Below are 12,582 nucleotides of genomic sequence, written 5' to 3' on the forward strand. Positions count from 1 at the left end.
CGGCAATTCTATTTTTAATTCTATTAAGAACTTCCATACTGTTTCCTAAGTGGCTGCACCATTTCACATTCCCCTCAACAGGGCACAAGAGTCTTCATTTTGCCACATCCTCAACAACACTTGTTGTTTTCTATTTTGTTTTTTGAGTCTTGCGCTAGCATCCCTAGCAGCTGTGAAGTAAAAAGAAAGCTGCTTTTTTATAGGGCCACAAAACTTGTCTTTATTTTCTGAAGCCCTGGTATTAGCTAAACTGCTGTTGAAAAGAGACATGACTGTGAGTCACAAATACATATATTCTCCTGCAACGGGACACGGGTTTCATGTTCCCATGACCACGTCTGAGCTTGATTTAGAGCATGCATCCTGTCTTTCCATTTACATCACCACTAGGAGTTGTCCTCAATAAGCCCCCTTACCATTTCTCACAGAACTCAGACTCAAATCAATGCAAGCGTCACCTGTATTTCAATAAGGCATTGGAACAATGAAGGCACTTGATAAATCCCAATTTATTTCAAGTTCCATAAACATGGCAGGTCCTGGGTCCCGACCTACTGGAAATCACCACCATAGATGCTTCACTAGAACATCATGTGTCTCTGCCGTTAATCAGGACTCATGCCAGACACACAGCCCCTTACAACCGGAATCCTTTGCTCCAGCCTCTCTGGAAATTTGCTTGTTCTCGGTGAGGTCTGGTTTCCTACATCCAGAGGTATACAATCTGTCCTATTTCAAGATCACTCAGTGAGGGACAGAAACTTCCAAGGACCCAGACACTTTCTAGGAGGAAACTAAACCACACTGCTGCCTTCAGGGCACCCAAGCTAGTTCTTCTCAACACTTGCAGTAAAATCACAGTCAAGAGCCAGGGCAAGCCATATGACGCAGAAAAGTTATCCCCACAACAGGAGCCTGAGCAACCAAAGCAGGAAGGCTGAAAACTGCGATGACAGTCCATACAAAATCCTGGTCTGATTTACTTTAACTAAAGCATGCAGGGACCTCCCTGGGGGTCCAGTGGCTAGGACTCTGTGCACCCAGTGCAAGGGGCCCAGGTTCGAGCCTCTGGTCAGGGAACTATATCCCACATGCCACAACTAAGCGTTTGCATGCCACCACTAAATGTTCTGCACGCCACAAGGAAGGCTGCAGATCCCACACACTGCAACTAAGACCCAGCAGAGCCAAAACACCAACCAACCAACCAACCAAAGCATGGAGCCTCTCCCCCGCTCCATAAACCCCGGCTGAATTTCACAGTCATAACATCTGCTCTATATTCATGAGCCTGTATTGCTACTTATTTCTGACCTTAAATTACCTCCTATTGTTTCCTCCCAAGTAAACATCTTTGAAAAGGAACTTTATGTTAACCTATAAATCTGAAGTTTCTCCACCATGGCACTATGGACATTTTGGACTAAGAAATTCTTTGTTGTGGGACTGGTCTGTGCCTTGGAGGATGTTCAGCAGCATCCTTGATCTCTTCCCATTACACGTTAGGAGCAGGCCCTGCCTCAGTCATGATAACCGAAAACATTTCCAGATATTGCCCTGTGAGGAAAGGAACAAGCTCATCTCTAGGTGACCTTGAGAGTCTGTGTCAAAAGTGAAAAAATGGTTTCTTTTTACAAGGACACATTCAAATATTCACTTAATAATTAATAATTCATTTGAATTATTTGCCCACTTGGAAAATAAGCCTCAAGGGCAGGAAGCCAGCAGCACCAGGTGGGTTCTGGGCCTGTGTCTGATGCCCCGTCTCGCCACGTCTTGCTCAGGCAAATTCCTTAACCTTTGAGCCTTGGTTTCCCCAGGCCTCCCAGGTGATGCTAGTGGTAGAGAAGCTGCCTGCCAATGCAGGAGATTTAAGAGACACCAGCAGTTCAATCCCTGGGTTGGGAAGATCCCTTAGGGGAGGAAATGGCAATTCACTCCGGTCTTCTTGCCTAGAGAATGGACAGAGAAGCCTAGTGGGGTACAGTCTATACGGTTGCAAAGAGTTGGATACGACCGAAGCGACTTAGCATGCACGCCTCGTTTCCCCACTGGTTTAAGGGCCACAAAGACAGCAGAGGCCGCCTGGGGTTATGTAGGATAAGCGACATCACATTTTGGCTTTTAGTACCCACATCACCAGCATGGAATAAATATTAAGCAGTGATGCAACTGTTTCTAGAAGTAAAGATTTTCAAGCTGGGCTTCCTTAGAGCCTAAGTGTTCCCAAGAGGTACTCAAGGTTTGCCCAAAGCAGAGAGGTGACTGGAGCTTAGCACCCTCGACTCTGAGTCAGAGCAGAAGAGCAGCCCCAAGTCTCTGACCAACTGAGTGTACTGCAGATTTATGAGCGTGCTCAGCTGCTTCAGTCATGTCCTTTTGATTCTTTGTGATCCCATGGACTGTAGCCTGCCAGGTCCCTCTGTCCATGGAATTCTCCAAGCAAGAATACTGGAATGGGTTGCCATGCCCTCCTCCAGGGAATCTTCCCAATCCATGGATCAAACCTCAGTCTCCTGCATTACAGGCGGATTCTTTACCACTGGACCAACTGGGAAGCCCATTTCTAGCTCAGGGTTAGGCCCAAGGTCAGTCAAAGGCAAGATCTGGTCTGGAGACTCTACTCTCCCGACCCCTGAACTGGAGGAGGCACTCAGCCAGCTTTCAGTGAATGAGTGTTTACATAATGGGGTTCTGAGCAAGATGCAGTCTGAAAAAGGAGTTTCCCAGATATAAGGAAAGAAAAAGGGAAAAACCTCAGCATTAAATGATGAGTTTGTAGACTGTGCCCACCCTGAGATGCTACTGCTGGAGCATGCTGCGTACCCCAAGAACACTGTATTGCATCAACTGGCCTCTGGGGGTGTCTTCACCACATCTGGGCCGTGGCTGCTAAGGGAGGGACCCTGGCCGTTACCTGCCTGATTTCTGCATGTGTCTGAACTGGCCCCTTTCTTCTAGAGAATCGTTCTCTCTTCTTCCCTGCAAGTTAATACTGAAGATACTAGTCATAGGATTTTTTGAAAAGATGTTATCAAACATCAAGGAGATTTAAATAAGCCTTTTGGAGATGCTGGTAAAAAAATAACACAATTTGTTTAACGTTGACGCTTTTTTTGAAGAGACTAAATATCGACTGGAAGAATTGTTTTTAACACGAAGAAAAAATAAATGTGGAACAGATTTACACAAATGTACATCCAGAGTCTTTAAAAGAAGTCGCCACTAACATTAAAACGATGGGGATTTCGTTTAAAAAAATAAACACCAAGCTGGAGGAGGCAGATGGAGAAAAGGAAGATGGATCGAGGCAAAGTGAGACCTTGGGGGTCATGCACAATGCGGGGTTTTACCCTCAAGTTACTTATATCTTTTATTAACCAACGGGCACACATACATTTGCCTTCAATCTTGCCTAGCATCAGGGTCTTTTCAAGTGAGTCAGCTGGCCATTAGGTGGCCAAAGCATCTGAAGGCACAAGGAGAAGAGGGTGGTAGAGGATGAGGTGGCTGGACAGCATCACTGACTCAATCGGCATGATGGGCAAACGGGCAATGGGCTAATTCCGGGAGACAGTGAGGGACAGGGAGGCCTGGTGTGCTCCAGTCCACTGGGTCACAAAGAGTCAGACACGACTGAGCAACACACATACACATTTCTGTGTAAAGCCACAGGGGTCAGCAAATGATAGCCTGCTGATCAAATCAGGCCCACTGCCTGTTTTTGAAAACTGAGTTTTACCAGAACTCAAATCACGTTCGCCCATTTGTGGGGTGTTTCAGGCTGCTTACATGCCCCCTTGCAAAGAGGTACAGTTGCAACAAAGACTTACAGTCCACAAAGCTGGAAATGTCCACTCTTTGGCTGTTTGCAGAAAACGTTTGTTCGTCTCTGTATTAACCAAGCCCCACCACCACTCTCAAATTGGAACTACCTGAAATTCTAAAGGAAGATCCCTCTGACTTTGGGAAGAAGTGGACGCTCCCATTGAGATGAAGGTGGAAAGGCAGAAACTCTGCTTTACCAGTGTTGCGGACAGACTGGAGTTTCTGGAGAGTGTTTCTAGTGCCAGATCATTGGGGACCACAGTCTCCGCCTGCTCTTCAAAGTCCCAGGATGACTGCTGGAGAGCTGCAAGGGGCTGCCTCATAGTCGCTCTTGCTGTCCTGTGGACCTCAGGCTGCGTGAAGCTCCTCTTCCCGTGTCACTGACAAGAAGGGTGACTCTGTTTATCTGCACCTCCTTCAGCACTAAGGGCTCTAGTTATGCCCACCTTACAGGTGATGATGCTGAGTGGAAAGACTGGCCTGAGGACCCTGTGAGAATAAAGGGCAGAGCCTCCTAGAAGGATCTGACTCCACAAGCTACTGTGCCAAGATCGTGGACACTCAGATGCGTGCAGGGTTGAAGCTGGAGACTCACAGGTCCTGCACCCGAAGGCAGAAGTCTCCACAGGATTTACCAAGTGTTTCTGCTCCCCTCTCCCTGGAATCAGCAACTTGACTGCCACTGCAAGGACTCATTTCCGCTCACCTGGACTGAATCCTGGGCCCCCACCCTCACCAGTCTCTCAAACTGCCAAAGCTTCAAGCTCTTCGCTTGGAGAGCTTTTCAGGAGTGTGGACAAAGAAGTGTTTAAGAGGAGCCAGCTGGGAAGGCTACTTTGCCAGAGCCCCTAGTCTGCAAGCGAAACTGTTCAAGCCTGAAAATCAATTCCAGGTCCACTGCTCGTCTGTGGAGAAACTACACTGGTCCAAGCTGCCTCAGTCATCACCTCCTAACTCAACTGCCTGTGTCCATTCCTGCCTCCCTAAATGTCCACAAAGAGGTGGAAATGACCTTCTGAAAAAGTTCATCAGATGAGTAACTCTGCTGGGGAAATCCACTGCTGGTTTTCCACAGTGCTTAGAACTCAAGCCTCAGCATGGCTGACAAGCCCCTTTCTGAACTGAGCTCTGCTCTAACTCATTCTGGATCCCTGATCTCGGGGGTCCAGACACACTGGCCCTCTGATGGCTCCCTGACTGATCCAAGTTAGCCCCCACTTTAGGGTCTCTGGACCTGCTGCTCTTACAGCCCAGAATGTTCTTCCATGAATCACTGCCTAGCTAGCTCCTTCCACCACCGGGGTCTCCACTCAAATGTCCTTCCTTGACCACTGAATGAAAACCGTCCCTGACCCCAACTCCAGCACTTGATGTTAATGCATCTATTTACTGGAACACTCTCAAGCTTTTCCATTAGAACATAAACCTCAGGAGAACACAAGCCTGACTAGCTCTAGAGTCTATTCCCAACGCCTAGTCCAGCGCCTGGGATTCAGTGGTTACTCCAAAAATATCTCTTTTAATATCTCCAAATCCAAGAAATCCAGCTTTTTCACATCAATTCTTGTAGGGAATGTCACTGCTCCTGCAGGAAGAGTTGCAAACAGCTTCCCAAGTGGCTTGATACTTCCTTTACTCAATTCTTAGAGGGCTACTCTGCACTTTCCCCTAAAACTGGGACAAAGTGAGCAGCACCCACAGTAGACCCACACTTCAAAACATGAGTCCATACCATCTTTAAGGAGGAATGTAATTCAAAACATGAAAATTTATTCTAAGTTGTATCTTAACATACGAGGTCTCAGCTTTAGATGAATTTTAATGTTTACAAGTGCAAAAGCAAATAAATATTTACCAGTTGCTTTTTTTTTTGCACTCTTATAACTCCACAACAGCTTAGACGAAAAAAAAAAAAAAAAGAAAGAAAAAAAATTGTTACTAAACATCTTGTAGTCTGGCAAAAGAGAGACTTTCTTATTAAGAAAACCCCCACAACAATAACAACCCCTCATGTTCAGGACTCCCTTGTAAAAACTAACAGGATGTTTCAATAAGATATGAGCATAGGACAGAACCACAAAATCACCCCTGGCTAGGAAGATGGCCATCATGTCCTCCTCGTGGAGGGTAGACCAGCTGTGCCCTGGAGTCATCATCCATAAAAAGCACAATTCAGAGCAAATGGGGCACTATTTCATAGGCTGGGATGAGCGAATCCCAGTTCTCCCCACGCTGGAGCTTCTCACCCTTGTAGTTTTAATATAAAGTTACTTCCCCCGAGTGGCCCTTGGTGGTTAAAATAGCTCCCTGCCCTCTTCCTGATTATTTTCTTTGATATCACCCTATTTTTTTCCTTTACTATGACCATTCACAGTCGCCAACAACCGTTAGCTACATTTCTGGCTTGCCCATGGATTTGCTTGCTTGCTTTCCAACCTCTCTGTTTCCTAACTTCCCTGCTTCGGGCTCCTCTTTTACCCTGTGAGCTTCAAGCTGCAGCAACAAGCTCACCTCAGTCAGCACCCCGGCCAGCGACTGGCACCAATCAGGCAGCCCAGAAACACAGGGGCTGGGGAAGAGCCTAAGCAAACAAATCTGAAAGAATACATTTCTTAAGACGGATGCCTTTTTCCATCATGTACTTCATAGTATGGCTGAAGTGCCTGGAGTTACTCTGAGGCAAGTTGACTTTACTGGGAAGCAAGTATGAAGGCAAGACTTAGTCCAGCCACTTTAATAGAAGAGGTGATTTTTATCAGAAGAAAATAGAAAGAGATACACACACGCACACAATTCCAGGAATACTAAGCACTCTCTGGATCTTCACTCTCTACCCTCAAATATTTCTTCAAGGGTAACTGTTCACATCAGCTTGAGGGCTCAGGGGAGGGCCGGCCGCTTACCTGGGTTAACAGTGATGAACCTGCTATCCTCAGGAAACCGGTCCCCTGGGGGCACAGGCTTCCTGGATGGCACCTCGGGCCTCGCGGGATCACTGTCTTCGTCCTGCTCCTCTGTGACTGTGGGGGGCACTTGGGTGGGGGTGACCGAGTGGGGGTCCAGGGCGTCCTGGGGTCGGGCGGTGGGGACGGCAGTGCGGGCCCGCTCGCGCCCGGATGTAGTCTGATGCGCGCCCTCCTGGGCAGCGGTGCCGGGGGCCGAGGGCGCGGCGCTGGGCTGGGTGTGGTTGCGCGCCCGCGGGGCGTGGGTCACCCCGCTCCGCTCCTTCTTCTCGGAGTCCTTCTCGCCTTCCTCCTCGTGCTCGCGCTCGCCGTCCTCGCTCTCGCTCTTCTCGTCCTTTTCGCTCTCCTCCGCGCCCTCGCCGTCCTTGCTGGGCGCCGAATCGCCGTCGGCGCCCGGGCTGGCCAAGGCCTCGGTCGTGGCCAGGACGGGTCTGCCGGCCTGCTTGCTGGCAGAGGCGGCCGTGGGCAGGCGCGTGGGCCACACGGTGCTGGGGAAGGAGGAGATGCCGCCGCCGCTGAAGCCCAGGCCGGCCAGGAGCGTGCTGGTGACCACCGAGGCCACGGTCGCCTGGCTGCCGCTGGACGATGGGCCCATCCCAGTCGCCATGGAGACAAAGGAGAAGGGGATGCCGGAGGATGTCCAGGTGGAAGAGCCTGAGCTGATGGGGGCCATGTCCGCCGAAGAGGCCGGCGATGCTGTGGGCTTGAAGGGGTTGCCCAGGGAGGTGGGGGGAAGGGAGGGAGGAAGAGAAAGCAGAGTGTCAGTCACTGGGATTGGGAACCAGGCCCTGGATGCGACCCTCCAAGGGCTTCCACTCATCTTCACCTTTATTCTCAGGGTCTCCCAAAGGCTGGTGCCAAAAGTGACAACAGGCCCTCCGTGGCTGACTGTCACCGCTCTTCATATTTTTATAATTACTTAAAATTTGTAATCTACATATCAAACCCAACTTCAACTTTTCACTGATATTGCTCAGGAGGAGGAGGCTAAGTGGCAAAAAAGCAAGCAGCATTCTTCCTGTTGGGTTCTCTACCCACCTGGGAAACTCTGTCTGAAAGGCAAACGTCAAATAAGCAATACAGGGGCAACACCGGACCGTCACGTGCTGCTGGGGTGACGCTGGAGGGGGCAGGAGCTTTTGCATTCACTGTGTCCCTTGTGGACAACTCGCAGCCCTGAGGTCTACAGTAGCTCTCCAGGACGTGGCTGCACATCTGAAAGCGAGGAAGTGGATGGACAGAGGACAGTGGCCGGTACATGTCTGCAGTGGCCGGGTCAGAAGTCGGGCTGCGCTCTACGCTGCAGGCCTTGGGAGCCGGTTTACACCCGCATCTCTGGGTCAGGTGCTGTACACCAGCCATATCTGATTTCAGACCCTCCAGATTTAATCATAGCGAAATACATGCTTGTAAAGATGACAGTAAGAGTCCCATTTAAAAAGCTCCAACTGTGTGCCTGGGCATCCCAGGCTTTCCCGGGGACACATGTGAACATCACTCTACTTTAGAGGTGAGGAAAATGGGGCACAAAGAGGTTAAGGGGCAGAGGTGCAGCTGACTAGCTACGAGTCTCAGCTCATTCTTCCCATCCTACTAAATGAGGCTTCATGGAGGGACTGTATTTGCACACAGTATCTTACAAAAATAAGTGCTGCTCTGACATTTATTTTTAGTCCTTGGAACCTCACATGCAGAATCCAGAATTCCATCCCATCATTTAGGTAGTTAAAAGTAATACAGCCAGAACCACTTAGATTTCACCACTGTCTCATCAAGTTTCAGTTTGAAAAGTCTGTAGTTTAAATGATGATCAAGTTAGCAAACGCTGAGTTTTGAAGTTGGTGAATGAAATGCCAGGTGCCACCCATGATAAGGCACTGGAGACAGAGCAGACAGTCTGGCTTGAGCTTGATGCCTCACTTGCTCTCTGGGAGATGCTGGGCACATTAACTCACGGAGCCTCAGCTTCCTCATCCATAAAATGGGAGTCATAGTAATACCAAACTTGTGGGATGCTGTGAGGGGTAAATAAACTAATACCCTGTGCCTGAAACCCAGGAAAAACTCTATATATTGTAGGATTTGTTATTACGAACACTGCAATTATTATTACAATTATTAGTTGTACTAGAAAGGAGAAAACATAGATACTGAGGCTCCAGCATGGGCAAATTCATATAACTTTGGTCAAATAACAACCTTTCAATCTTAGCCTGTCCCCACTCCTTTGCATTCTTACATCCTATGATCTCACAAATTATAAACCATTAAAAATTTTTATCTTGACAAAAACAATACAGTATAACACTGCTGGCTTAACTCTGTTGCAAGGCTTTTTAAAATAATGCATTGTACTGAATTATACGGAGTGTATAATTTATTCAGTCTTTTAACTAGGTCTCATTGAGCAGTTTGACAACATCATACTGCCACCTTGTGGTGACAGTTCTAAATGCATGCAAATTACCAACCAGCCATGACAAAGCAATTATATTCTCTACTTACCACTCCTGTTTTGACAATTCTGGTCCCTTGGAATATTCGAGTGGTATTAGCTGAGAAGCAAAGAAATTATACTGTAAACAGCAGAACTTTCTTGTTGTTCCAACAAAACTGTACTTACCTACACAAATCTGAAAAACATAATTTTTACATGTTATAAATTCTTTATTTCCCCCCGCCCCCATCAAAAAATGTGAAACCCATCTCAGTTTGTGAGTCATCAAAAAACACAAATGGTCGTATCTGGCCATATCTGTGGGTCATAGTTTCCGACTCTTGTCTTAAGCTCTTAGTTTAAAACTTTACAAAATTGTCATCATTTTCTTAGTTGAGATAAAACTTACATAACAGCAAAATGTACAAATCTTCAGTGTAGAGTCAAATTAATCTTTACTGCTGTATAACTCACCCTCATATTAAAATACAGACATTCTCCAGCACCCCAGCAGGTTTGTACATGCCTCCACAGAGGTGTTCTCACGACCGCTCTGACCTTTGTCAACATTCTGTCTATTTCTGAACTTCATATTATTCCATTGTTACTCGTCTTTTTTTTTGGTGATAATGTCTTATATTATCCTTTCAGGGACTATAATATGCATTCTAAACTTATTACAGTTTACCTTAAACTAGTACTTTTTATCTCTTCCTTAAAAAATGTAAGAACTGTAATCTATTTGTCAGACTCACTTTTTGTGCTGATCTCAAAAACAATAGTCCTGTATAAAATAAACATTTGCTTCCCATACATACATGGCATTGAAAAAGGTGCAAAAAACCCACTAAATTCCCAAATAAATAACATTGTATCTGCTGGAGTTTTTACCTAAATTAGAAGTGGGGCAAGTACTGGAACTATTTTTTATTTGCCCTGCAAGCTTTTTGGAAAAAAAAAAGAATTCATTGTCAACATTTTAAACAGCAGCTTTAACCTGAAAATCCCAATTTTCTGCTCATCCTGAAAAAAAACGCAATTTTTGGCAAAACTAAGTTCACCTTCCTGCAGGGCACATTTGGCAGGGGCTAAGTGTCCATCACCCCCTTTCAAACAGCACCTCTCCAGTTTTCCATGATGGTCCCGCCTCATTTGTATGTGGTTCCCTGCTGGGCCACAGGATGTCTACATTTGCAACCCCCAACTTAACGATATATTCACTTTGCTCAGCTGGAAAGTGAAACGTGTAAAGAGACAACTGTGGGGAATAGACTGATCTACACATCAATACAACCAGGTCAGATGAGGCAGCCCAGGAAGCAAACAGTCCTTGCCTGGCACTAAATATAACCTCCCACCATCAGTGAGCTGCTTCAGGATCAATACTGTGCTGCCTCAGACAGGTATACACACCTCCCTTTGTTAACACAGGAAGAAAGCTTCCTAAGAGATCTGCTTTTCCTGCCCTTTACAAAGGCCTTAATTTAAGGCCAACAAACTCAGTGGCCACTCCATCACTGTGGCTGTTTTCATTGATCTTGAACAATTCGCACTGGGGTCAGTGCTAGTTGTGACGACTAGGAAGCTTCTATAGGGCCTTTCAGATCACCAGTCCATCGGCCTGGTGGAATTCAGGGATAGGGGGAGAAAGAGAGACATGTCTCCACTGAGCTGTCAGGGAGATGTAGCTTCTTCTTGCAAGAGGAGCAGAAGCTTGGAATCTCAGCTCTCTTTAGCAGGACCATCCTGTGTCTCTGTCTATGATTGAAATGGGGTATTTTCCTGCTGCCTTACAGTTGCTGGAGCTATTTTGAAGTATCATTTATGTTCATTGCTACTCAGAAATCACCATCGCTAACAGACCCACCACTGTCATTGAATACTTTCATAAAAGAAGTGCAGCAATGACTACGTTGCCGATTTGCGTGTTTAAAATATTTTGACAACTGTATCTAAGTGTAATTGGTTTCCTTTCCTATGTATTTTAATTATTTATTATAAACCATTCTGAGAGAGGATCTGATGGGTTGGCCAGGCTGCCTGATAGGTCTGTGGCTCAAAGAGAAGGCTTACAAGCCCTTATTTTGCATAACTGTTGAGACCTGCAAAAAAACTTTTGAATACTTGGCAATCAATCTTTTGAGCTGTTTGTTGAAGACCCAGGATACAGAATAATATTTATGCTTTAGGGGTGGTTTGTCATTGTGTATAAATGACTAGGCTTTGGAATAAGAAACTGGACTCTGCTTTGTAATCAAATGATTTTTTTTGGTGGGGGGCAAGTTACTCAATTGCTCAGAACATCGTTTCTCCCTCTAGAATATATAGTCTGCATTACAAGCTGCCACGAGGTCAGATGAGATGACTTATGGCCAAAGGGTCTGTAACTAGGAGCTGCTCCAAACACAATGATCACCATTATTATCATCATACTTACTACAGTAAGGTAAGCATAACTTATTTATGATGTTATACAGGACATAAATATCGTGTTATTTACTACGTGCTGTGCTGTGCTTTGTCGCTTCAGTTGTGTCCGACTTTGTGAGCCCTTGGCTCCTGTGTCCATGGGATGTTCCAGGCAAGAACACTGGAGTGGGTTGCCGCTTCCTCTTTCAGGGAATCTTCCCAACCCAGGGATGAAACCTGCGTGTCCTGCATCTCCTGCACTGCAGGTGGATTCTTCACCACTGAGCCACCGGGGAAACCCATGTTATTTATTGTAATAATGAAAATATTCCACATGTCTTTCTCATGCTGCCAAGTCAGAGGCAAACTTTATCAAGGGGAAACCTAATTATTCTTAACAAAGTGCCCATGAAATTCCCTAAGTTCACTTCTTTCCCTTTTAACACTGAACTCTTAAGTTGATCTGTCTTGAACTTTGGCCTCTACTGCTCACAGGCTCCTAGCTGGTTCACCAGAAAAGGTGCTAGATGACCTGCAGAGTTGATTTTTCCACTGCCCACTGGAAGACGCAGGGAAGATCCCAAGGCCACTGTACGTCCCTTGGTCAACATGCAGGGACAAACACTGATACAGAGGACGAGTGAATGCATGTCCACCCCCGAGCAAGGGAAGTCTTCAGGCAGAGGAGGCACTGCCATCTTTAAGGAGTCACCGTGATCAGACATTTTAACTATTCCGTGCTCAGAATTTACAGCTGACGAGGCTTTTGGGAACTGCATTATATTACAAACATTTCATTTTTCAAAGTCTGTGCAGAAGCCAGTGAGCTCAGGGGCCTATTAATCAGGAAAGGCGGTTTTGCAGATTCCAGGTTCCTAGTTAGAGCGCATGGGCGGCCTAATCATGATTTATGTGCCCAAGTTGCCGGGCTCTGGCCTCAGCAAG

At 46.5% G+C, this 12,582-nt stretch overlaps 1 protein-coding gene across 4 annotated transcripts in view; it reads right to left on the reverse strand.

Moving 5' to 3' along the window:
- Positions 1-12,582, reverse strand: part of PTPRG (protein tyrosine phosphatase receptor type G) — a 774,731-nt gene that overhangs the window by 99,054 nt on the left and 663,095 nt on the right. For all 4 annotated transcript variants that reach the window (XM_060402273.1, XM_027958231.2, XM_027958232.2 and 1 more), the window contains exons 11-12: positions 9,297-9,346; positions 6,732-7,494 (exon numbers count right to left, since the gene is read on the reverse strand). In XM_060402273.1, the coding sequence (XP_060258256.1) occupies positions 6,732-7,494; positions 9,297-9,346 (813 nt within the window). The remainder of the gene's footprint in view (positions 1-6,731; positions 7,495-9,296; positions 9,347-12,582) is intronic.

The sequence above is a fragment of the Ovis aries genome, chromosome 19 (genome assembly GCF_016772045.2).
Source record: "Ovis aries strain OAR_USU_Benz2616 breed Rambouillet chromosome 19, ARS-UI_Ramb_v3.0, whole genome shotgun sequence".
Taxonomy (NCBI): domain Eukaryota; kingdom Metazoa; phylum Chordata; class Mammalia; order Artiodactyla; family Bovidae; genus Ovis; species Ovis aries.